Source organism: Lindgomyces ingoldianus (genome assembly GCF_010093535.1).
Source record: "Lindgomyces ingoldianus strain ATCC 200398 unplaced genomic scaffold BDR25scaffold_12, whole genome shotgun sequence".
Classification (NCBI taxonomy): domain Eukaryota; kingdom Fungi; phylum Ascomycota; class Dothideomycetes; order Pleosporales; family Lindgomycetaceae; genus Lindgomyces; species Lindgomyces ingoldianus.
In genome coordinates, this window is record NW_022985173.1 from 721,086 (window position 1) to 744,476 (window position 23,391).

Here is a 23,391-nt window from a genome sequence, read left to right on the forward strand (position 1 = left end):
ATTTTTAGCGCAAGCGTAGTGCGACTGACACACAACGCCTTCATGTGCTTTTCGATATTTAGCAGACGTACGAGCAATTTCAACCGTTTGGATATCACCAACAGGGTGCGCCGCGAGATGTCATCCGCTCAGAAGACTATCGCATCTTCAGCGAAGCGGACAAAACTTGGCACGTCAAACGCTGTCAGCATGTTTCCGACCCAGCGTGGAACAAGGGGTTCGCTCTGAATCTCGGATTTGTCTGACTACGGGTTTCTCCCCATCCTGGTAGTTCAGCTCTCAGCATCAATTCAGCATATTAGCGCACTCATGGAACATGACCAGGAAGGGCACAATCCGTAAAATTGTCGTTGGAATAAGGGTGAAGGTTAAGACAATAAGGTTTTCTGTTGCAAATCACATCCCAGCATATTCTGATTGTGTGCCAACACAGGGTAATTAATCTCCCGTAACGAATCTTTAGTAGCGAATCTTCAAATGTCAGTAGAGAGCACGTCCTTGGTGAAGGGCACTTTTCCCACACCTACTAGTTTCTACCCTCAGCAACGTTTAATTCACGACGTCAAAGTCCGCTTCTGGTCCCAAAGGTAACTATTGCGGCAGCGCACTTACCTCTTTAGAAGTTTGGGCAGAAACAATGCAGCGGAGTATGTCATGATTCAAACGGGCCATTCGATGCAGACATGACGGCAATCCCCAGCACACCATTGTCTCTCACCATCGAGGATGACAAGAGAGTCAGGTGGTGATCCGGACGCGTGCCGGAGGACCGATATCAGCCTCGATCTGCGCTAACCCCGTTTGCAAATCGCCTAGCTTGGCGCAAATGATTTTGGGAACGCGACCATCGCTCGATACCTTCACCCAGGCACACCTTCACGCCCATGAGCTTGCAACCTTCCCTACGCCACCTTCACTCTGCAAATATTCCTTAGATTGCCGCTCGTCGCCGCTGTGATCCTCAACATCGCCACTTTACCAACGCCTACGGTCCTCGTTATCCCTTTTAACGCGTCGCCGTTCGGCACGCCGCCATCCTCGTCATGGTGTCCAGGAAACGGGCGAGAGACGAGATGGAGGCGGAGGCGGCCCCTTATGAACCCAGTACATTGCAGAAGCTACGCAGCATGTGGCAGTTCTCCAACCTCATGCAGTACATTAATTTGTTCGGCGATGCCCTCAAAATCGACAAGGAGTTTGACATCGAGGTACACTCCCGGTGCGCCTATGGCCGTCCCCGGATGCGCCTGCTACAATTCCGATGGATTTAAGTGCTGAACATGTCATAGGATCTTGAGGGTGAATGCCTCAAGCCCCACCCCTCGGAGAAGCTCGCGAACATCGGCTTAGCCCTGCTCAAGCATGTGTCGTCACATAAAGGTCTAACGTAGGTCACCCATGCCCGTACTTGCTACGAACACATACTCATCCATACCAGGCTTGACATTTTCGATGAATATGCGCGCCGCCAATATGTCGCTAAAGCTCCACACATCAATCCATTCGGTGCAGAGGAAGCCCCGAACAAGTTCAACGAGTTCGATATCTTCACAAAAATACGCGTGCTCCAACAGCTGTCGGTGTGGACTCTCAACAATCCCAACTCAATACGAGAGAGGATAAACGCGTCCGACAACGATCAGACGCTTTGGGTAAGCTTTCGCAAAGCTCGGAGTACAATGTATAGCTGACTCCAATCGTAGCGCATGGAGCCAACCGGATGGGATTCTGAAGAGCGCGCGATATTCGTCCTAGATGACAACCGCCTATATCGGCGGACAGACCCACCAGCCCCTCCTCCTCCCTACAAAGCAAAGTCGAAGGCGAAGTCTAGAAAGTCGAGGGGAACACGAAATAGCAAGCGGAGGAAACAGTCATCGCCAGAGCCCGAAGATGTTGAGGAAGAAGAAGGGACGGCAGCCAAAGATACAGAAGAAAAGGAAGACGACGGCTTCGGTGGAATGAAGTGGGAATGTCTCTGCATTACCTTAGAAGACTACCAAGAGTTTATGAACAGCATCCGGAGAAGCAGGGATCCCAATGAGAAGGCACTATATGAGCGGATTAAAGAGGACGTGCTCCCAATAATTCAGGCTGCGGCCGAGGAACAGGCCAAGAAGGAAGCCCGCCGCCTGAAAGAACTGGAGGTGTTGCAGAAATTGGCTACGGCAAAGCGGTCCAGCAGAATATCATCCAGGCTAGAGAAACAGAAAGAACAGGAGGAGGCGGCCGAGGCTGAGCGAAGGCGGCAAACCGAGCTTGCCATGGCACAAGCAGAACAAGAAAAGCAGCGTAAGATGGAAGAGGTATGTCTTCAACCGGGCAGGCTTATCTATATTGTGCTAATTGTTGTTAGGCTCGCGAATCACGTATGATGACGCGCGAACAGCGCGTCAAGGAACGTGAAGCCAAGCGGATCCTTCACGAGGAGGAACTGCGGAAACTCAAAGAAGACAGTGAGAAGCTAGACGCGAATGAGGCTCGTCTGTCTGAGAGGCACCTCAAGGCAGAGATGAAGCGACGTCAGGAAGAGCTTCAGAAATTAAGCGAGGAAGATGAGTGGGTCTTTGACTGTGAGGTCTGTGGACTATATGGAGAGAATTTGGTAAGCTTTCCTAAAGCTCCGGTTCTAGTTGACAGTATTAATCGATACTAGGACGATGGCTCTCACAGCATTGCCTGCGAAAAGTGTAGCGTGTGGCAGCACAGCAAGTGTCACGGCATTACAGAGGCTCAGGCCGAACGAGATGACTTTCACTTCGTTTGCAAGACATGCACCCGGAAAGAGGAAGGCGCGCAGAAACCCAAACTGCCACCTCTCAAACTGAGACTTACATCAACCTCGCCGAATTCCCGCCACACACCTAAAGGGAATGGTGTCATGTATACGACTCCTCTTCGCCGTCTAGATTCCGTCCAAACCCCCACCCAGCAACCGCCTATTCCACACTATGCTCCACGGCCAACCCCTCAACCCACGCAGCCCATGCAATCTTTAATGAATGGGCCAAGTCTTTCACCCCGCGGTCAGGCACTGGGTCCTCCTGGAATTCATCGTTCAGAAGTAGCCTATGGATCTCCGGCACATCCTGCTAATGGTAGCTCTTCGCCCGTAGCTCTGCGTCCATACACCGCCAGCCAAGCCAGAGGAATGAGTATGGCCAACGGTTTCCCGACCTCGTCACCACCTCAGTACCAGACCCCGCGAGTTCCGTCAGACTTGCACAGCAATTACAATCTCCCCCATCCGCAGGCAAACGGAAATACATTTGGCGCGCCGAACCCATTCGTGCCTGCTCCTACTCTCCCATATGCAACCAGTTTCAATCAGCCGGCTTCATCTCAGGGCACAAACGTGCAGTATCAATCTCCTGTGAAACATTCTCCAGCACCATCGCCACAGCCAACGAACGGTCTTCCAAATACATATAGCTTCACCCATAGCCCGCATTCATCTTTTCCACCCAGCTCCGCGCAACGGCTATCATTCTCTCCCACTAAACATAGCTCTCCGCCGCCGCCGCCACCCCCGCAAATCTCATCGCCAGCACCCGCTCTCCCTCACTTTGCACCTTCCCCATCACAGATGCCTGCACAGATGTTACCGAGCGCGATTCCTGCTCCAGAGAAGCATGACGCCGCTCGGCCAGTGTCCAGTCACAGCATTTCGGAGACACCAATTCTCCCACCCATCAAATCGCTCTCTCCCAGCCTGAATCCACAGATTTTAAGTCCGCCGACAAAAAGGCAGTCCCCAACGCCCGAGAGACCACAATTTGCACAAGTTAGTGGCAATGGGTTTGGAGGTGCGCAGTAATTGTCTTAGTCATATTTTAGCATTCGGCGGTACTCATTGAAATTCTTTTCTTCGCGTTGGCTCGCCTCTTGATACGCTGCGGTCGCGCGTGCAGCCCGTTAGCCACCTATTGGTGCATAAGCTTGGCGCAAACACTTCCTGGAATTTATATGGTTTTGTCTTTGCTCTTTACTCTTTACCACTTCTCATCCACACTCAATTAGGGATATGAACTGGGGCGTCTGCACTACTTGCATAGTTGAATGGGCGGTTGGATAGTCGGATGGATTGTAAGAAGGAATGACGAATATTGCATGATTGGCGCTCATTCATGGAGGTGCTTGTAGGATTCTGGTATCGCAACATTGACTCGCATTTTGGCATACTTGATAGTCGCGGAAATGGAATGAGGTTAAATGTTATTTGATCAGCGAGTGCATTGTCCACACATACCTCATATTTGCTTCAAATCCAGCTGGCCTACTCGTTGCTGAAGTAATAAGACAGTACATGTATTCTCTTCTTCAAGATCAATGCATAATAGTCGTTCATGAGGCACAATTTAATATTCACGTTAGACGTTTAGCGAGTTTCCTCTTCTTCGTTCCTATGTATAATGGGGCTTGGTACTGGCGGAAGTAACTGCATTGTTAGATTTATGTTAAACCACCTGCTGGAATAAGACAGAACGTTCCAAGATCGCAAGTGTCTGTCTTAGATCGCACCTTCCGTTTTCTACGTCAGGTAGGAAGATAGAATAGGGACTTAATTGTTGGCAAGCAAGTTCAATTAAATGATGGTCTCGCCGTCCTTGAACCAACTCACAGATCCATCAACACTCTGTACAAAGTGTTCGAAAACGCCATCTCTTGGCACTAGAGAGTTGTTCGCAATGGCCTCAGTTACATCTTAGCAAGAGCACGATATTTCCACAGCGTGAAGCCTTGTTTTAGAGGGCGATTTGCGTGTCGTTTCAATCTCACGGAGGAACAACGACGGAACCAGATTGATAGTTAGGGGTTCGGTCTGAACGGCTTGAGTGAAGGGGGAGATGAGAAGGAAGACTCATTCAAGGGCACATTCTGCAGTTTTATGGTCACTTTAAGCTGACAAGTTTGTTAATTAAATAGCTTAGACGTTGCAATCAACATTCTGTTCTCACATTCACCTTCATCCCATCTTAGGAATGGAGCACTACTGTATTCGTTCACGTTCCCTAGTATTTCGATTGCTCGCTTTCCTTCTTCTCACTCCGAAACATACGACAGTCTCCTTGGGGAATATCGATCCTCCTTCGCCCAGCTTGAGAACTGATGACCGAAGGAGTGAAAGCCCCTTCTGGCATTGCACTATCACGAATATTCGGAGAACCACCACCACATGTTTTGTAACACATCCCTTAGAGGTACACACTACACTGATCTAGGGGGGAAGTCTAAGAGTTAGTAGTGTTCGCCGTCTACACCTGGTATCGAGATACGAGCCTAAAGGAAGCATACTTCAACTGTCTGAAAGGCTCATGAGTCAACCTCCGAAAGGAAGCAGTCCATTTCTGGGTATGTTATGGTATAGAGTCGTCATTTTTGCTCCACCGAACATGAACTACATCTAACGTGTCCGCAAAGGTGACATATGTGTCCAAGATTTGTCAGATGCGGTCCATCACCACACGTACACTAATAGTATTAGCCATACATCAGCTTCCGCAATAGAGATGAATTGACTTACACAGTACCAATCATCGCCAGTAGATGGCTGTGGGTCTGGACAGCTCACAGGCCTAGTCGACTGAAGACTGTTCGGTTCACTTAAATGTAAATCAACAACACAGCATTTCTTCAGTCGCGAGCCGCAAGAACTCAATAAACGTGGGGCCTACAACTATTTATTAATGATCACTTCGCGAGACAAGCTAACGTCCCATGTAGCACCCACCTCAACACCATCCTCCAGATGCAAGAAGCTGAAAGGGGCAGCCGTTGAGCACATGTTGATTATTCCCTCACCACTTGAATCTTAGACCTGTTTGAAACGGAAATATTGAGAGGATTTGATGCGTAACGATGATGTGAGGAGCAGTGGTTTTACAAGTTGAGGGACTTTTTTCATCCCGTCATCCAGTCTAGATGTCTAGCAGCAGCGTGCAGCTAGGCGAGCGAATCAGATGGCACGAAACCAAGATATTGGGCAACGACGCATTTCGGGCCTGTAGGCACATCCCATCCGCACCCGAACCTAACCGCACACGGTCAGCCATCATGCATTGTCGACCCTATCCAGGCCTCCAGTTGACGACACTCCGGTGAACGAAAGTGAGGCATACTCAAGGCTCTCTGTCAACCACAGCCGAAGAACATCCAGCACTACCTGCTCATTAAAGAGCAGTGAGATCTCAGCAACGGTAGGGAATATGGTTTACCACCGAGCGGCCATATGGACTTCGATCATTCCCAACGCAAACCAGATCTTCACAATCCGTTCCACAAATTCAAAATTCGAAACGAAGCCCACCATCATGCTGAAGACGACTCTCGCCTCTGTGCTACACATCAAATATCCACTCAAGATGTCATTGAGAACTTCATGAACTTCCGGACGGACACCCTAGATCTGTCGATACCCCGACGAAACCAAGCTGTGAGAGACTTTCTCAATGAGGCTACCGTAAGCGGTTTGACGCAGCGGTCCCTTGATGATGATATCATCCAATCCAGTTCGAGTATAGATATTGCGTTGGTGGATGATCGCCAGAAGCACGCAAGATGTCCGAAGTTAATCGGAAGCTCCTGCACTCAATGCCAAATATTTTCAGAGAAAGTTGGAATCGCTGAGTTATACGCGAGGCTGAAGGCAGATGTAAGTCGAAGGCTGACGACCTAACTCACACAACATAGATCCTATCATTTAACTCAAATCAGAGGCTAGCACAAAAAGCTGAGAAGAGAATCATGTGAGTATTCAAGCACCAAAAGATCATCGTTTGTCGATTCTAAAGATCTAGCTTTATCCCAAATCCGACCTCTGCGCATGCTCTTTGCCTTGCATCCACGGTATCGCGGCGAACCACTATTCCTCTTCGCGACTTTCTCCAAAGATACCTAAGACGGCAACACCGTTTCTCAATATCAATGGCGAGTATTCTTAATCTTACCTATTCTAAATAAAGTATTGACCAGTCCAGACATGGGGCTTCTTTCTAGAATTTCATATCCCGTACTATGCCTTGCGCCGTGGTCTGCCAATTCCGGATCACCGAAAGCGCCGCGACAAGCCGTTGAGGACATATGAAGAACTCCCTCTCCGATCGTGTTCAAAAGATAAGGAACTTCTATTTGTGTATGAAGCACAGACGTCGTCTCTCACTCTAGGCCCCGACGAGGACTTTTGGACGGAGTACTGCTTCGTGGACACCTATTTTGGTTCAGAGGAGAAGCTTCACGAATATTTCTCGAACTGTAACCCGGGTGAGGGGTTTGATCCCCCTTTAGGTGGAGTTGGCAAAATGGATACCCCTTGTTACGATCCTCGTGAGTATTACCTAAAGAAGCTTGAGCGTCGTGTTCGACAAGTCACTCGTGAATCCACCTCTCTGGTAGATACATTTGACGAACGTATTGAAGACTATGTCAGTAGACCCCACTTCCGCTACAGCCTTTGAGCCTCACAAACTCTCTAGGAGAAGGAAATTGCCAAAGTATTTGAAGATGACAAAGGCAAGTCACACACACGCACCCTAAGCGATGTCATCGCGAAGATACAGCTCTTTGCAGGTTGTATGAAAGCTACCATTGACGCATGGGACACATTTTACAAGACTCAGATCTCGTTGTTTACTATATTTGGAGAGCAAGAATGGCAGTCTCGCATCGACAACATTGTTCAGAATATTGTGGAGCTCGATCGACTTCGGGGAATTCTCTTGACCAAGCAACATCGGTTTGAGAGCAAACTAGCAAGTGTGAGTATTGCACCGCCACTTTTACCCGATGAAATCACTATCTGATGATGTCTAGCTATCCACCGTGTCGAGCCTTATCGAGGCTACAGAAGCTACAAGACAGACAGAAGCAGCCATATTGCAGGGCAATAATATCAAGATACTGACTCAAATGACAGTTGTACGTATCATGGTCCACCGCTATTTTGAATACTCTCGTTTATGGTTGTTTGTAGTACACGGCATTCCCATTGCATTTCACAGCAGCCATCTTTAGCATGGGCTTCATCAAACCTAAATACCCCTGGCTTGCGTTCTTCTCTGTACTTTTCGTAACCTCAATCATCAATTATATGATAGCTTCACATCGAAGCCCCTTCAGAAGATGGCTTCGCCGACCTCTACGAAATCGGGCCTACCGGTCAATGGTGTAAGAAACTCTTGGCATTTTTTGAATATGTCTTATTAAGCCTTTGGGCTCTCACTTACATATATTGCAAAGGAAACTGGTGCAATAAATAAGTATGTCTATGAGTCCCTTTCATATCGCAAATGGACTAACAATCTTAAGAAAAGGACAAGTTCATTACTCCTGGTAACCTTCGCTCCCACCAAACGGCAAACGCAAGGCAAAATCACCAACGAGCCTTATTGTCACCACCATTAGCACCGAGAACAAACCTATTGCTCGTGAGTTTTCTCCATTGATGCGCATCTATGATATTATCACTCACACTTTTTAGAACTTTTCGAAGACCTCGTGGTATGGTTGCAGGTGGCGAAGAAGTTGACCACAGAGACGATAACACCCTGCCTCTCCTCCTTGGATCCAAGCCCCCCACAAAACCTAAGACTGTTCATCGACGCTCTTTCTATCCGATCAAGGCATATTGAAGGTTATATCATCCTCGGGTACGGGAGATGACATGCCTGGGCAAGGATACCTCAAGTGCCACGCGCGTTGGGCGAACTGTCGAAGGAACCTGTCGCATGATGTATCTGGGCTGAAGTTCTTGCTAATGATCCATTAGGGGTCTCCTACCAAAGGCGCGTCTCACAATGTTATTGGTCAACCTTTCACTGGTGGTGAACATGCGGATGATAGCTCGAAGGGAGACATTCTCAGAAACCCAGTAATGAGCGAGGGATTTGCTATGTCACATCTGAGTTACATCTCATGTCATGGGAGTCTAAGTCTCTGATCGCTGTTTACTGTTTTCTCTGTTCTCTAGATGTGAGTATGCGTACTGGACTTTTCTTTGCTATTTGTTAATGATTAGGCCTAGTGTTTCCTCTCTGAACCTTCCTTTAAGTACCGAATCCTTTCCCCATACCTTCGCAATACCACACCTTCCTTTTCAGCCCCAGCAGGAATGACCGAATCCACCACCATTGCGAGGGAGTCCGAGATCCTCGTTAAGTTCGTATCAATAGTGATATCTGAGCACTCGACCACAGATTCGAAAGCTGCGGCGAAGTCATTTTAGGAGAGGTAATTGACAACATTATAGGAAAGAAAGGATTTCCCTAGCGGATGATATCTGTCAGCATATCAGAAACTCCCATATGCAGGCAAATACTCCATCCCATTCCGAGATGCGATCCGAGATCTACAAGTGTCACAACCGCTGCGGAATTTTACCTTGAGGAAATGATTTTGCCCCCGAAGGTTCTGTAGTAGAGAATCCAAACTCCAAATTCATTGACGCTTTCTATTAAAGGGCGCGGGTTGTCTGGGTCCGAGATGCTGGGTGTGTGGAAGGCCATTGTTGCATTGACGGATAGTTAGTGGGTGGCTATAACAACTTGGTGCTCTAGTGTAGGATACTCCGTGCATGTTCGAGTTTATATAGGAGCACTATCATTGGTCAACCCTAGCGTAATCGATAGGGGTCGCTGTTCTTTGGTCCTTTTGCAACACATGTGGAAGAAGCCATAATATTCATGTCCATAGGGTAGGGAGGCGGTTAGTACAGTGGAATGAGAAGAAGTTGAGAGAATGTTTTTGAGCCCATGCTTTCCGTTTGTGCTACATGTTGGCTTTCAAAGTAGTCCCGAGTTTGCAAGTAAGAAGGAACATTTTAATTTTTTCATGTTCAAGGTAATTTTATATCAATACGCTTAGGTCTTACTCGCTATGATCTTGCTTGGCATTTCTCTTCGCGACACCTCAACATAGAATTCTAAAGAAGTTAAGGAAATGTATGAACTCCAACAAGCGATCACCTGCGGATTTGGCATTTGACTGGCCATTTCTTAGTCGCAACTGGATCGAGTGCTCAGAATTGAACGATACTCTTTGCATCTTTCTCAACAATGTTTTGCAATTTCCCAATTACTTCCATCAAAGGCTCAGGCAAAGGACCCGTGCTATAAGCCTTCAAGTACTTCTCCAACTTCTCTATAGTCCTCGGCTAGATGATAGCCCCATCACCGTCCTACAAGTCAAGGTGATGAACAAGTCACCGAATTGGGATGCTGAGAATTTCAATACCGTAGGGTTGAACATGGGTATAGTACCTTAACGGCGGTATGGACTGGGGCCTTGTCGTACTACGAGCGATGTAATGGGCATGCTTGAGATTTTTCTCGGTATGCTCGAATCGTGTGCCGACGATGCCAGATGGTGGGGAGAATATACGTAGGCCAGTGAGAAAGCCGCCTGCGGGAGGGCTGTACGTCACTAATTTCATACGGTTCTTACGCACTACTGGGAATATTTCAGTTTCGTGCGCGCGGCTGAGAGGGTTGTATTTGCCTAGGCTCTGTTCAGAGAGAAAGATCTGGATATGCCGTGGAATGCAATTCCTTGCCTTGATACACTGCGGGCGTAATATATCCATGTTCTTCTAAGGTGGTGATCCACTCCTCCAGCATGTTGGCCCCTGAGTTCGCACCACCAAGGAAGCTGAAATGGCCTTTCTAGTGTTGTTTGTTGAATGCTTATGCTTACTCCCAAACAGGGGTGATCCTGTCTGGTGCATGAGTGTTTAGAGAAAATTGAGCTGTAAAACATTAGCATACCTTACTCTGCTTAGGAGACACGAGAGCTGGTTACCTTCTAAATCTTCAAAGGGTTGAGACCCTGGTTGGGTGATCATCCAACTCCTTCCTAATTGTCACAATCTCCATTGGGGGAAAATAGAAACTTTCGTATTGATGAGATTACCCTGTTAGGCATACACGGCTTTGCCTGCGAATTTCTCGGAAGCCCCCGGAGCGAAAGGGGATATAACGCCGCCGTGTCAATGGCTTTTATTTATCAAACTGTACTTGACTACTGCTTCGCAGCCAACTCTTTCGTATCTTGTGGACTGCCCTGGCCCCAGTATTCGGCTCCCTAGCATCCCAGTGATGAGAAGGTGAATTGCGTATGATCAGATAATAAGAGAAAGGCAAGGTGAAGGTGAGAAGAGAGTGAAATGGGAGGCATAATGTTGGTTGTACAAAGCCGATGCCCCACCCGACTTCAACTGTTCCTCTTTGGCGCGCCTAACGAACTTTCTACCCTCAGATATCAGATTATCGGGCGCTGGAGCAAAGAGTTTTAGTGGTGCGGTATAGTCCGCCATTCTAATGAACTTGCAAGCAACATTGATAAAGGAGACAAATATGAAGAAGATGGTGAACATGCGGAAGGATGGGGAAGATAAGGAAACTGAGACTCTCTAGAAGCCCTTCAGTTAATACCACTAATCCGGCTCCTAAACTGCAAGGTATTCCGTAGCGCGCAACATGACCAAGGTAGAGTTAAGTTGTTAAAATCTCTGCCCTCAATTCCCCTGTCATGTTCCATGTTAGGTGATAATATGCAGCAAGGGTTATAAGCTCGGCTTCCCGTATGGCTGCCTGGAACGTGTTCTACAAGAGGTTGTATGGAGTGGTATCGATGAAACTAAGTAGATATCCTTTAAATATTTGTACACATTACTCGAATCGGCAACACAGCCTTTATAACGTCCTGATGGCCCCTATTTTATAGCTTGGCTTGTCGCACAGTGCATGAAAGAAAGTTGAATAAAAATCCTCACCAGATGGTCAAGAGCGGCCAGTGGCTGGTTGTTTGAAATAAGTTTCTAAATAGATAGAGCAACGAGAGCGAGAGATAAGCGCGTCCAAACGATTGGGGGTGGAAGTTAAGATGCCTAAACAGCAAAACGAAATGTTGCGGTACAATCTCGTACAATAGAAAAGGCCGGCCTTCACCGCCTTCCATCTATTGTGTGCAAAAATCGGGAAATTTCTTGGCGTTCCTTGGATCTTTTTTTTCCTTACTAAAATTGCATGGGAGATCACAATCTTAATAGAATTCCTAATATATTAACAAATCCTTCTTAAATATTGTTAGTAAGTTAAAGCCTTAAGTTTATATGGAGATACTGCTCTTAGCTTAATTTTTAGAGTAACAGGACAACAATGGGCCTAAAACAGAAGGCCAGAGCAGCCCCAGCTACCTAGACGCGTTAAATTGACCTTGGTGGCGACCCACTAGCCTATTCTACGCGTGCGAGGGCACAGGGCCTGTCAAGCAAGCGCAAGGAGACTGCTAGTAGTACTAAACTAAAGTTAGCGCGTTGTAAGTTAACCTAATAGTAAGGGCAAAGTAGGAAAAGCTTACTATATCCTAGCGCCTACTAAGAGCAAGCCTGCACCCTAGAAAGCAGTAAAAGCAACTAAACAATCTGCTCCTCCTGCTCTAGCTTAGCAAGAAGCTGTTCCTATGGTTCCTGCCTGTCACCCTAAGCCTAATACCTTATCTAATATACTTGGGGATGACCTTTTTTTGCTGCTAAGGAGCTCCCCTCTAACTTTTATCTTATCTTAGCCTACTTCTGCTCCTGCGGCTGCTAGGGAGTCTTCCCCCCCTAATTAAATAGTGGAGTTTGACGTTGCTGTACAATATTTAGTGCGCGTGAACAGTGATAAGGCTAATAGTAGGCTGGTGGATAAGGTTGTTTCTTAGGCGTTTTTCTCGCTCTTGCAGGTAGAGGATTAGGTTGATGCTATAATTAAGGGCCCTTTTGTACAAGAGCATGTGAAGGCTTAAGATTTCTGTATTACCTCGCGCGCTGTTTAATATAGGGCTGACAAGCGGGGGGCTAGCTGGCAGCTCTAAATAATGGAGGACTTTAGGCTTAGTGAAGAACAGAGGCTGTTCTCTAGCGTTAAACACTATATAAGGCGCCTTAAAGGCGCAGATAGGGTGGATATTAAGGTGGAGGTAAAGCTTGTGTGTGAGGCGACAACAAAGGCCTTTCTGCGTAACTAGTTAGTAAATGAGCCTTTATCTAATCCTCCTATTACTCTAGGCCACAGAGAAAAGTTGCCCTGGCGCACATAGCAGCTGTTAAATAAGAATTGTACCTGTTAAAAGATCTAGGATCTTACTACTAGTATTAATAGCCAGAGTTAGATCTCTTGTATGTGGGAGTGCTAGGTATTAACCTGCAATAACTTTAAGCACCTCTGCTACGTTTACTAGGCTACCTATAAGCACTTTGCTGTAAAAGACGCTGATTTAGAGTTGTAGGCTTAGGTGATTTTTAAAGGCTAAGCATATGTAAATTAGCTACTAATGGAGCTTATACAATACTGGCAAACTTTAATAGGGAACCAGCTGAGGGTGAACCCGCACAATAGGCAAAAAAAGAAGCGTTGTAGCTCCTTGTTGTCCTTAAGCAATAGGGATGAGCTTAGGAAGATAATAAAAGCAGCTAAAAAACGTAGGATCTAAGAGAGACTATAGGCTATGGAGGAAGCAGCTGACAAATGGCAGGAGGCTTAGGAGATAAGAAAGCGAGCTTTTTAACAGCAGCAGCTTTAGCAGCAGTTTTAATTAACTAACTATAATATGTTAGGTCTAAGAAATCTGCTGTTTCTGTCTTTAAATGTACCTTATCTGCTTCTTGCTCCTTTAACAGCTGCTCTCCGCCTAGAGACTCTTAAACAACCTATACCTATTCTAAGCTTAAGCCCTATTGCTGGCGGCGGGAAGGATGACCTACAGGCGTTAGTAAAGGAGTTTTTTAACTGGCTTGTTAAACAACAACTAGTTGAGGATTGCAAGGACTATATACAGGCAAGGGATGTAGTAATAGAGTAGAAGTGGACGTTAAAGGATCTTAAAGAGATGTTAATCCCTTAGAGCAAATTATATATGGTGGCAGTAGGGGCTCTGTTTAGGTTAAAGGATGGGATAGTATGTTATTTTTATAATAAGCTTTGTTAATTTAAACCTAAATATTAAACTGCTTAAGAACTATTAAATATCTGTAGAGTAACAGGGCAGAGATTAAGTGCTAAGGAGGGAATTTAATAGACTTAGGATTCTAACAGACGCAGGGTTTTTAGTAGCTAAATAAGGTTAATTAGAGTTTAATGTCTTATTGTTCTATAACCTAATATCCTTATAGTCTCTGTCATCCTGGGAATCCTTATTGCGACCCTGTTAAGCGCTGATTTCAGCTCTCACCTGATTAAGCTCCTCTGGCTCTATATATAACCCTCTGGCAGCGTACGTAAAGTGTTTCCTAGCAAAATGATTGCACTTACTGCTCCTAATTGTGTCCTTAAGGAACAGGCTAAAGCTTGTATACTGCTGCTAACAGTATAGATAGTTCCTCTTAATCTATGCCTTTAATACCCTAAAGGTTAACTTGATAGGATTATAGTTAGGCAAGTATAGTAGAAGGAAACAGACAACGTGGCTAGTAGCCTTAAGGATAGTTGTAACAGCTTTATTCTAATAGATTAAGACGTTATTAAGGACTATAACCATAGGCCAGGTCCTGTAGGTTGCTTAAAGCAAAGGAAGGAGGCGCTGCTTAATCTAATTAACAAACTTTTTATGATTAAAATATCTTTCCTTTACCCCTGTACAAGGCAGGTATCTGTTTACTGTATAGGCTGGGAGGATAGCCCACGTCTTCCCGCGCCTTATATCCTGAGTATATTAACTTTTATGGCCCACAGGCCTATAAGCCTTGTGCCGCCAGCTAGTTTTCTTGTTGAAGATGGACTTGTTAAGAAACACTAAATTGTCCTGCGTAAACTAACAGAGAGAGCGACAGTAGAGCTCTTAAAGCTCCTTATTACAAGCCTGCAAGAAAGGCCGTAAGGTACGCCTGCTCTATCTATGCTGGGCAAGGTAACAGGAGATTGTAGATCTATTAACCTTTACGCCTCTTTCTATCTATAGCTAATAGGCTTGTTTGTCCTGGTATCTCTATCTGCTGTGGATCAACTCCTTAAACAGAGCTTCGCCATCTTTATTGCTAATTTTAGAAGGTCTCCTAAGCTTCATGGTGGGTGGCTTACGGACGCTGCTATAAGCCTTGAGATTGTTCTCTACATTGTGAACTGCGTAGAGAGAACAACCCTCACAATTAGCAATTGCAGTTCTGGGCTATCTGAGCAGGAGAAACTGACAGATGTTTATACAAACGCGATTATTAAGCCCTCAGGTGCTTGGTTTGAGATATTGGGGTGATCAGGGCCGGCCAGGAAGGATGGAGACGCTATGAGCGCGATACATCGCGAACAAACGCGTTGTTACTCCTAAAAAAGTTAGTATAGGCGCTTCTCTATACAAACTAAAGGCTTTAACCTACCTAGGGCCAATCTAATTGTTATTTGTTGATATATCAGGAATTCTATTGAGATTCTGATCTCCCATACAATTTTGGTGGGGGAAAAAAAGATCTGAGGAACGCCAAGAAATTTCCCGATTTTTGCACACAATAGATGTGCTGATAATCCTCGCTTACGATAACATTATCGCCACATAATAGGTACCTAAGTTTCCTTGTAGTGTCTTATCACTGTGCCTATATAAACGTTATATATTTAAAAATCGTCAAAATCAACGGCAGAGTGGCCGAGTGGTTAAGGCGCTGTGTTTAGGCCAATTAGCTTAAATTCCCGCAGTGGGAAACCTCGTGGGTTGTTAGTGACCCTTACGCCTCGTGCAATTGATCTTAAACTAATTTTATTACAGCGAATCCCACCTCTGTCAGCATCCTTCGTTTCTCTTTTTGCTCGCGTTCGAGTCTCTTGGGAGGCAGACTCGTTTTTGTTCCACTGGAAGGCGGGGGCAGCGGTGTGTTGTGTGAGTGAGTGTGTGGGTGGGTTCGGATTTCCAACCGAGAGCCGGTGTGCTCCGAGTGGACGACCGACACTGGACATTTTACCTCCCTCTCTTGTCGAAATAAACTTTGAGGTTCATAACTAGCCTTAATTAGACGCTAAAAAACCGACTATATTTGATGTTAGAGGGACGAAGAGTCTGATTTTGGAGACTTAAGCGTTTCACTCACTCACCATCAGATCCCCATTGCAGAAATCCCGACCCGAGAATAAAGACTTTGATTTCTAGGAACCTAAGACTTGCAATATCACTGCTTTCCAAGTAACCTAGATTTATTAGTTCCTCCATCACCCTATAGTCAGAGCAATTTCTGAGCTTCGATTATTTAACACACCACGGACCATACCCGGCAAGCCACAATGGCTAACCAGCAGGACGACCTGCTTAATTCAGTAAGTTAATTCTCGACCACTACCATCTCCATTCTTGTATTTCTGGATTTTCCTGAGAGGCCTTCAATGGACCCACTAGCCCCCGCTTTATTACTTTGACTTCGCATCCTCACCGCACATCTACTCTTCAAATCTCTCTGCTCAACATGCCTCACTTTCTCTTTTCCCATTCGCATCCCAAAAATATGTCACCATCGAATGCCTCGCATCGCTAGACTCTCCAAATTCCACGTCTTTCTCTAACCCTTATTCAAGCTAACCCCTCTAGCTCGAATCCTCACTCCGAAACGCGCTATTTACTTTCGGCGCCGAGAGTCCGCAGTATCACAGCATAAAATTCATGGTTGAAGAACATATTTCCAAAACCAAGCTTCGAACCTGCCAAGAAAACCCACTCTTAAGTCAAGCTCTGGGTGTGGGGAAAGGCGTAGTTATGAATCTTGCTTTCCGGCCCAAGGAAAAGTGATGATGGTGGTGGGTAGGCGATGAAGGAGTAGAATTGATGGGGATGGGGTGGAGTGGGTTCGATAAAAGTATGTATATGACTGGGTGGGATTCTGATTTACGGTATGGTAGCTGAAGGGAATTACGGTACGAGGGTACTGAAATGCTTTCATTAAATTTGAAGACGAATTTCTCAAACGGGTGGCGCTGGTGCGAGCTACGGGACTTTCATCCACATCTTTCCCTCCGGTTTGGCACTATCACTTAATACATGTAGCGTCCTGCCTCCACAGAAGTGGGTTCGTCACTAGCTTTTACTCTTGCAAGACTCACTCCACCTACTTTTTGAGTGAATTTAACTTGCCATGACATCCTATACAACTACAATGTGGTGCGCCATTATGTCATCTTCTGATTGCTTAGGGTAGAGAACATGTTGGGTGAATGGTATTCACTACAGCCTCCTCCATCCAGCTTCCATCATCAACCCCGTTGCACAGAGCCCGTCATAACGCGGACTAATTCTGCCTCTCTACAACATACGCAGCGTTTCAAGCGTGCCAAACAGCAAACATAGCGGCGCCCAGCCCGCCTTTCTCCTCCTAACCCAATTATCACTACGTAATTCAAAAGACTGTACGTATGAAGACCTCAGCCACTTCCAAAGTATCAAGACTCCGAGAAATGCAAAGGTTCCCAAGATATCCAAAAAAAAAAAGTTCCTTCCTACCAGCTCACTCCGGGCTCCAAAAGCTCCAGTGCTGTGTGATGTGAGATCCAGATAGTATAAGCTCGTTTGATCGTACCCGTGCCTTCCGACACCGCATCTAGCACCCCTGAAACGCCTGGTATTTGCTAATCCCATCCCAGCCCAGCCCAGCCGATCCGCAATCATACGCGACACGGATTGTTCGCGCGTTGATGGTAATGCTGACAGCAGCCCAAACAAGTTTGCTAGGGAAGTTTGTTCGTGTGTCGTGGTATCTTCCCATACCATGCAATGCAATGATGTCCCCTTGTGCATATGCTTCTTTCCTCCCTCCAAGAAATCGTGCGAAATGGTGTCGTGATGTTTCTTTCTTGATTGAGCGAGTGATGCATCGACCCTCACTGGTAAATCTTGCAACAATCCAATCCCCACCGCTAACACCTCACTCAATAAGTGGCTTCCTGACACCCCCAACTATTGCCATACCCAGCGCCCTCAGCCCGTTCGATTCATTCGCTTTGATGATCGTACTGGCGGGTAACATTGGGTTATCGGGCGAAACATGTGCGGCGTCTTTGGCTGCTTGCTCTATCGCTTCCATTTCCTCCTTGCAGCCGGCGTGATCAAAGGGACATACGACGATGGGTTGTCGAAGAACGATATCTTTCGCTGATGACATTTGTGCCTGTAATCATGAGACCCTATTCCTTTCATCTTGACCGGACAGAAAGCAACTCACCTTTACTGTTAAGTAATACTCAATCTTGTACAGCGTGCCAGTAGTCGTAAAGCCACTGACCGAATACATGGGAAACTCCTTTTTCCCCCTAGGTATGATGCCATCGGAATCCCGTAAATCCTTCGCTGGAAACACCAACCCTAAGTTTGTGAAATATCCAGCTTCCGGCATCTTCACACCAACGGCTTGTGTCGTCCTCGCTAGCGTTTTCACCTTCCGCGTTGGTTCATCCCCTTCATGGTTAAAGATAATTTCTTCGTCTATGCCGATCGTGATTTTCTGAATGGTGACCTTCTTGGCTTTGGCCAGCCAGTCTGGATTGGGGCTGAGCTTGATGTACACCGAGACAGGATCCAGAGGTCCATAGCTCCACCGCGGCAGGCTTATCCCTAATGTGACGAGATGATCGGTAACACGCTCAGCACTCTCAGGTCGGTTGTACATGCCAAAAGTAGAGAGGGTGTCATATCTCGACACCGGGACCGGAAATGAATACTTCTTGTTCTCCTGGGGCCCCTGCTGCACCATTACGACCAGCTCATAATACGTCTCAGCTGTGCGGCTCGGCAGCTGTAAGCTCGCGGGGGGCACTCTCCTCGCTACCTCTTCCCCGCCACGGCCATAGGGAATGAATATAACAAACGGCAGATCCATACACAGGACGTTCTCATATTCCTTTCCAGGCGAGCACCGGAAAAGACATATCTCCTTCCCGACAACGTCGGTGATTTCCTTCCTCGGCGCGGCCAAGTGCTTTTTGGTGACCGAGTCAGCGGCGGGGTGAATAGTTTCGCGGCGCTGCAGTGATATAGTAACGAGCGAGACGGCGACGGGTGCTGTTACTCCTACGAGTGGCCGGATCTCGACCTTGCCTTCTATTCGGGGCTATCATTCATCAGCAGTTATCCTCTATACGAATACGGGGAGGACGGCAACTGAGCTGCGCAACCCCTAAAAAAACCGGCAAAGAAATCATGAAGACATACGAGTGTCGCCGATATGCCTGGATATCCGACTAGAAAGTTACTGTTTGGCGGTCCGGAGACCCGCACAAAGGCCGACATGGTATCTCAGGGTGACGAGTTCGTCGGCAGTAGCCTGGAACCGCACGGGAAGCGGCATGGGAGACGAGTGGGAGGCTTCCTCTTGGTCTATCCCCCGCCCAGATGGCGCGCTGTGGGCTCCAGGGTGGTGTACCTGTTGGTGGTTGGTGGTTGGTGGTGCGTAGCCTTTCGATTGCGGAAGGGCGGGGTGGAGCTGCAGAGCTGCAGACGCAGGAAAACTGAACTGGCGGGGTATGGGCGGCCGCGAGCTGGTCGCACAGGCGATGCTAGGTGGAGGGAGCGGCGGGTGCGCGGTGTAGGATATTGGGGGAGAGGGTGCGGACGACAGGTGAGGGAGGTGGTGGATGGTCGTCGTAGGGCTGGGCGCCGGTGGACGAGGCGGAAGCTCAGGCGGTGATAGGCCGAGGCGGGCCTGTTAATGAATATCGAACAGCTGCTAAGATAGGGCGGCTGGAGGGTCGAGTATGGATAATTGCCTGCTACAATGGCAGCGCGAGCAGCGAGAGTGTAGGAGGGACGGGGGGGGGACAGCGGCGGGAGGCGTGCTCGGAGACTTGGGTGTCGTGAGGCTGCTCCCGCGCAGTCGTCGTTGTGAGAGGGCGGGTGTTGGGCTTGGTCGTCCTCATTGGAAGCGGCGGTTTGGGGGCTTGAAGCTGAGCGCAAGCCTGGGCAGAACCTCACTCATCACGCCCGCAAAGCCACCGCCGCCCCCAGCAGCACTTGGGCGCGTGTGAATAGAACAAGCTGGAAACACAGTAATGTGCGGCACCCTGCGCCCCCGATATGTCTGTCACGGTATGTCTCCTACCCGGCTCGCATTCTCTCTGCTCTGCCCTGTTCTGTGCTGCGCTGCTCTGCACCATCCTGCAGCGCGACACCCCCCCCTTCCCTCCCCCTCCCCCCCGGCGCAGCTGGAGAGCCCAGGTCGCTCCAGACTTCCAGAAGGCGACTGACTTCTGACTGCATGCGCATCTGGCCTCGACCCATTGACGTGGACACGCTTACTCGCACTCCACAATCTGCTAACAGACGTGACAGCTGCACACGTCGCGCGGTGATCTCAAGCTTGAGATCTTCTGCGACGCCGTCCCACGCACTGCCGAGAACTTCCTCGCTCTCTGTGCCTCTGACTTCTACAATGGCAGCCCCTTCCACCGCCTAATCCCCGACTTCATGGTACAGACGGGCAGTCCTGCCTCCGATCCAAAGTCAAAGGCCTCCACGGCCATCTACGACACCCCGACCCAGCTCTTCGAGGATGAGATTCGTCCGGCCCTCAGGCATAATGCTCGAGGCATCGTCAGCATGGCCAACAAGGGTCCTGATTCCAACGGCAGTCAGTTCTTCATCACCTTTGCCCCTGCACCGCATCTTGATGGCAAGAACACCGTCTTCGGCAAGGTCATCGATGGTATGGAAGTACTGGATGACCTCGAAAAGGTCGAAGTCGACAAGAAGTCGAGGCCGAAAGAGCGCGTCGAGATCAAAAACGTCACAATCCATGCCAACCCTCTAGCAGGATGAGCCGCCCGAGGACGCTGATATGATGGCGTAGGGCAAGCCGCCATGGCTCGAGGCCGATGCCATTGGGTCAAGATACCACTTATGAATGGATTAGTGTACGCAGGCAAAATCTGATGCCGCTCTATTGTAGCTGACGACGCCTTGGTATCTATTGGCCCCCTTCCCCAAACCGAAATGCAATCAACATGTCAAATTTTTAATGTGCGTCACGTGCCATTCGTTGTTCCACCATTCGTCACTGCCTCCCCCTTTTCGTATCCTTCTGTCTTAATGTCCTTCAAGCCGAGGTGTTCCTCTTCCTCATCTGTCCGCTCGTACCCCTCCACCTTCATCTGAGAATCGGGCTCTGGGGCCGTCAAGCTCTGAACATAGCTGCTGGCTAATGGATCCTCAAGAATCATGGTAAACTTCACTTCGCCCCTGATCGCTGCTGACAGCTTGTCGAAGAATGAGTCCCATTTTTCTTTCGTTGTAGTGTCCATTGAGTCTCCCCCATCGCCAGTGTCGAAAATGGAAGAGCGGAGGTCGTCCCGAACCTGGGTCAGGATTCCCTCAATGGTGGTAAATCGGCCTCCAAGTGTTCCTGGCTCGACGCTGAGATTGAGTTCTGGACATGACATTGCGCACGATTCGGCTTTCAGAATATCCCTCGAGAGGTCTTCCTTCGTATTAACGGAAAGTGTTATTCGGCGACCCTTTTCTGGTACTTCACCACCCGTCTTGACTTCGTTACTCCTATCTGTGACCCATTAGTAGTGATCATCTCATAGTTGAATTCATATACTTACAGCCACAGTGGTCGCAAACAGTGCTCATCAGGATTACCTGCTTGAAGTGGGGAATGTTCACCATCTTCATATTTGTCGTGCATGATTTCGTACATCCCGGACAACTTGCAGGAAAAGAGTAGACCTGGTTCTCCACAATTTCGTCGTCCACATTGTTTACCATTGGCTGCGTCGGCATCTCAGGATACATTTGTGTAGTGTGATACTCCGGGCGCATGTCTATTGGTGGTGCTTCTCCTGAAGTGTCTCCCAACCCTAATGCTTCATTTTGTGCCGCGGTACGAGGGTATTCATGTCGAGAGTACTTTCCTGACGTAAGTTGTGTGGGCGGCTCAACAGAGGAGTTTCCAGTGGGGTCATCGATTGTGATAGTGAACGGCAGCCTAGCTCCGCTTGACATTTGCTTCACAGTCTGTATTATCTCCTCAATCTTTTCGTAAATCTCCGGCACAAGCTCTTTCCTCTCGTCCTGCTTCTGTTCCAGGTCCCCAGCTACCATAGCTAGTATACCCTCCACGTTCGTCAGCTGCCCTCTGCCAGGTGGGATTTCAAGGTCTATGTCCTCTATCCGGAAAACCGCGGTGTCGCTCTTGATAATTTGTTGGCTCAAGTCTTCGTCGAAATCTATTCTTAATGAGAACTTGACTCCCCGCTGTTGTATCTCTCCGGCCGGCTGGATCTCGGAGTTCTTGAAGTGGCAGTGAGGGCAGTCGAAGGACATAATAACAATTTCGCGGAAGTATGGGATCTTTGTTAACAGTAGCCGAGTCGTGCCCTAAAACATGTTAGTTCTGAATGCAGAGCTCCCAAGGCTACACATACGTCTTCGTGGCAGTTCATGCACAAGCTTTCTATCTCGTCAACAACTTTTGTGCCATCTTCACCTCCTTCCCGTGCGCTCGCTTCTGCAACCTTTCGCCCCATGTCCTCGAACAGGTCCTGGGCTTTAATTTGTTGCGCCATGTCGAGATTTGAGAGGAGGTTTGAAAGTGTAGACGCTGTTGCTGGAGGCAGGAAGCGGTCGAAAATTAGCAAGTTTTTGAGCCCCGCGCTTTGGCGGGGTTTCTAGTGGCTTTGCTGCAGCCTTTCCACCCCGGTCCGTTTTCACCCCTGCCGATTCACTGCATGAAGTCCATCAGGTCGAGCCCAAGACCTTGTTGCAGTCCGGCATTCTGCGCCTTGCTTTTTGCGAGTATTGCTTGGAGGCCACCTTTGCGGGCCTTCGCTCTTTGTTTACTGCTCACATTGGCCGATTTCAATATTTTGCTCCTATAGTCTGTTCTGGATTCCCTGGCTTCGACTGATGACGTTAACTCTTGAGGCCAATCAGACTTTCTCTTAAGGTGCATTGGCGGCCGGGACGGCAGGCTTTGTGTTGTTTTGCGGTGGCATCGGAGGCAGGAATATACCATGGCTTTCTCCTGGCTTCTCAATTGCTTTGACTTGTTCTGATTGCTTTGCTTGTCATGCTTTCTGGGAGACTGTGAAGAAACCTCACACGACCATCCAGGAATCATTAAATTTCCGCAGGCGCCGCAAACTTCGCGGCGGTGTGCATCCCATTCTTTCTTCGAGGCCCGGATGTCTGCTTCCTGTGATTGTAAAAGCCTGTCACGCTCCGCACCGAGTGTTGCGGACGTTGTCGGAGAAGCAATTGCGAGCAGGTGTGCTGCTTCCTTGAGAAATCTGAGTCGAGGCTCGAAGCCGTCGAATTTGGCCATCATTGCTAAAATCTGTTCGTAGGGGCGAAGAAGTCGAAGACGCCCATGCCCAGGTGAACACAGACCGAAACACGTGCTTGCCTGTCAAACGCCGATCTCCGACGCTACTCGTGAACCATGGAAGCGTTCCT

At 48.0% G+C, this 23,391-nt stretch overlaps 11 protein-coding genes across 11 annotated transcripts; 5 read left to right on the forward strand and 6 right to left on the reverse strand.

The window, feature by feature from the left end:
• The first annotated feature begins 871 nt into the window (after window positions 1-871).
• Window positions 872-4,151, forward strand: BDR25DRAFT_333529 (uncharacterized protein). Its single transcript, XM_033692844.1, has 6 exons — window positions 872-1,208; window positions 1,290-1,387; window positions 1,439-1,652; window positions 1,704-2,306; window positions 2,357-2,605; window positions 2,657-4,151. Exons 1-6 carry the CDS (start codon window positions 1,044-1,046, stop codon window positions 3,815-3,817), a joined length of 2,490 nt encoding a protein of 829 aa, XP_033548950.1. The 5' UTR covers window positions 872-1,043; the 3' UTR covers window positions 3,818-4,151.
• A 1,189-nt stretch (window positions 4,152-5,340) lies between these two features.
• On the reverse strand, window positions 5,341-5,864 carry BDR25DRAFT_18375 (uncharacterized protein). Its single transcript, XM_033684233.1, has 3 exons — window positions 5,732-5,864; window positions 5,525-5,671; window positions 5,341-5,472 (listed from the first exon to the last, which is right to left on the reverse strand). Exons 1-3 carry the CDS (start codon window positions 5,783-5,785, stop codon window positions 5,374-5,376), a joined length of 300 nt encoding a protein of 99 aa, XP_033548951.1. The 5' UTR covers window positions 5,786-5,864; the 3' UTR covers window positions 5,341-5,373.
• Window positions 5,865-7,088: 1,224 nt separating this feature from the next.
• On the forward strand, window positions 7,089-8,167 carry BDR25DRAFT_221124 (uncharacterized protein; the record flags this gene model as incomplete). Its single annotated transcript, XM_033685019.1, has 3 exons — window positions 7,089-7,421; window positions 7,473-7,754; window positions 7,970-8,167. Coding segments are annotated over 3 exons (813 nt in total), but the record flags the coding sequence as incomplete, so codon positions are not given.
• A 1,093-nt stretch (window positions 8,168-9,260) lies between these two features.
• BDR25DRAFT_353849 (uncharacterized protein) lies at window positions 9,261-11,365 on the reverse strand (the record flags this gene model as incomplete). The annotated part of the gene is made up of 14 exons (XM_033695223.1): window positions 9,261-9,312; window positions 9,376-9,466; window positions 9,513-9,560; window positions 9,593-9,762; window positions 9,866-9,889; window positions 9,960-9,999; window positions 10,030-10,142; window positions 10,200-10,516; window positions 10,557-10,655; window positions 10,695-10,738; window positions 10,777-10,818; window positions 10,857-10,936; window positions 11,002-11,206; window positions 11,242-11,365. 14 exons carry the CDS (start codon window positions 11,363-11,365, stop codon window positions 9,261-9,263), a joined length of 1,449 nt encoding a protein of 482 aa, XP_033548953.1.
• Window positions 11,366-11,468: 103 nt separating this feature from the next.
• Window positions 11,469-12,037, forward strand: BDR25DRAFT_353850 (uncharacterized protein; the record flags this gene model as incomplete). Its single annotated transcript, XM_033695224.1, has 4 exons — window positions 11,469-11,477; window positions 11,535-11,632; window positions 11,716-11,794; window positions 11,870-12,037. The coding sequence occupies 4 exons, from the start codon at window positions 11,469-11,471 to the stop codon at window positions 12,035-12,037; spliced, it is 354 nt and encodes a 117-aa protein (XP_033548954.1).
• Window positions 12,038-16,043: 4,006 nt separating this feature from the next.
• BDR25DRAFT_302890 (uncharacterized protein) lies at window positions 16,044-16,989 on the forward strand. Its single transcript, XM_033689898.1, has 2 exons — window positions 16,044-16,271; window positions 16,540-16,989. The coding sequence occupies exons 1-2, from the start codon at window positions 16,239-16,241 to the stop codon at window positions 16,735-16,737; spliced, it is 231 nt and encodes a 76-aa protein (XP_033548955.1). The 5' UTR covers window positions 16,044-16,238; the 3' UTR covers window positions 16,738-16,989.
• A 3-nt stretch (window positions 16,990-16,992) lies between these two features.
• BDR25DRAFT_18463 (uncharacterized protein) lies at window positions 16,993-17,876 on the reverse strand. The gene has a single exon (XM_033684241.1). The coding sequence runs from the start codon at window positions 17,737-17,739 to the stop codon at window positions 17,248-17,250; it is 492 nt and encodes a 163-aa protein (XP_033548956.1). The 5' UTR covers window positions 17,740-17,876; the 3' UTR covers window positions 16,993-17,247.
• On the reverse strand, window positions 17,867-19,227 carry BDR25DRAFT_313300 (arrestin domain conatining protein; the record flags this gene model as incomplete). Its single annotated transcript, XM_033691369.1, has 3 exons — window positions 17,867-18,109; window positions 18,164-19,048; window positions 19,150-19,227. The coding sequence occupies 3 exons, from the start codon at window positions 19,225-19,227 to the stop codon at window positions 17,867-17,869; spliced, it is 1,206 nt and encodes a 401-aa protein (XP_033548957.1).
• A 783-nt stretch (window positions 19,228-20,010) lies between these two features.
• Window positions 20,011-20,751, forward strand: BDR25DRAFT_324601 (cyclophilin-like protein; the record flags this gene model as incomplete). The annotated part of the gene is made up of 2 exons (XM_033692168.1): window positions 20,011-20,022; window positions 20,266-20,751. 2 exons carry the CDS (start codon window positions 20,011-20,013, stop codon window positions 20,749-20,751), a joined length of 498 nt encoding a protein of 165 aa, XP_033548958.1.
• Window positions 20,752-20,905: 154 nt separating this feature from the next.
• On the reverse strand, window positions 20,906-22,531 carry BDR25DRAFT_259513 (zinc finger protein-like protein zpr1). Its single transcript, XM_033686590.1, has 3 exons — window positions 22,362-22,531; window positions 21,540-22,314; window positions 20,906-21,490 (listed from the first exon to the last, which is right to left on the reverse strand). Exons 1-3 carry the CDS (start codon window positions 22,500-22,502, stop codon window positions 20,958-20,960), a joined length of 1,449 nt encoding a protein of 482 aa, XP_033548959.1. The 5' UTR covers window positions 22,503-22,531; the 3' UTR covers window positions 20,906-20,957.
• A 126-nt stretch (window positions 22,532-22,657) lies between these two features.
• On the reverse strand, window positions 22,658-23,260 carry BDR25DRAFT_366880 (uncharacterized protein; the record flags this gene model as incomplete). The annotated part of the gene is made up of 1 exon (XM_033696977.1): window positions 22,658-23,260. One exon carries the CDS (start codon window positions 23,258-23,260, stop codon window positions 22,658-22,660), a length of 603 nt encoding a protein of 200 aa, XP_033548960.1.
• Window positions 23,261-23,391: the final 131 nt, after the last annotated feature.

Bases quoted from the DNA above. Each gene is read 5' to 3' on its own strand.
- BDR25DRAFT_333529 (XM_033692844.1), top strand. From the start codon at position 1,044: ATGGTGTCCAGGAAACGGGCGAGAGACGAGATGGAGGCGGAGGCGGCC. The intron at 2,307-2,356 runs GTATGTCTTCAA...AATTGTTGTTAG, and splicing joins AGCAGCGTAAGATGGAAGAG to GCTCGCGAATCACGTATGAT. The intron at 2,606-2,656 runs GTAAGCTTTCCT...AATCGATACTAG, and splicing joins GACTATATGGAGAGAATTTG to GACGATGGCTCTCACAGCAT.
- BDR25DRAFT_18375 (XM_033684233.1), bottom strand. From the start codon at position 5,785: ATGTGCTCAACGGCTGCCCCTTTCAGCTTCTTGCATCTGGAGGATGGT. The intron at 5,672-5,731 runs GTGGGTGCTACA...AAATAGTTGTAG, and splicing joins ATCTGGAGGATGGTGTTGAG to GCCCCACGTTTATTGAGTTC. The intron at 5,473-5,524 runs GTAAGTCAATTC...TAATACTATTAG, and splicing joins CTGGCGATGATTGGTACTGT to TGTACGTGTGGTGATGGACC.
- BDR25DRAFT_302890 (XM_033689898.1), top strand. From the start codon at position 16,239: ATGGCTAACCAGCAGGACGACCTGCTTAATTCA. The intron at 16,272-16,539 runs GTAAGTTAATTC...TAACCCCTCTAG, and splicing joins AGGACGACCTGCTTAATTCA to CTCGAATCCTCACTCCGAAA.
- BDR25DRAFT_18463 (XM_033684241.1), bottom strand. From the start codon at position 17,739: ATGCACAAGGGGACATCATTGCATTGCATGGTATGGGAAGATACCACG.
- BDR25DRAFT_259513 (XM_033686590.1), bottom strand. From the start codon at position 22,502: ATGGCGCAACAAATTAAAGCCCAGGACCTGTTCGAGGACATGGGGCGA. The intron at 22,315-22,361 runs GTATGTGTAGCC...AACATGTTTTAG, and splicing joins GCATGAACTGCCACGAAGAC to GGCACGACTCGGCTACTGTT. The intron at 21,491-21,539 runs GTAAGTATATGA...AATGGGTCACAG, and splicing joins TGTTTGCGACCACTGTGGCT to ATAGGAGTAACGAAGTCAAG.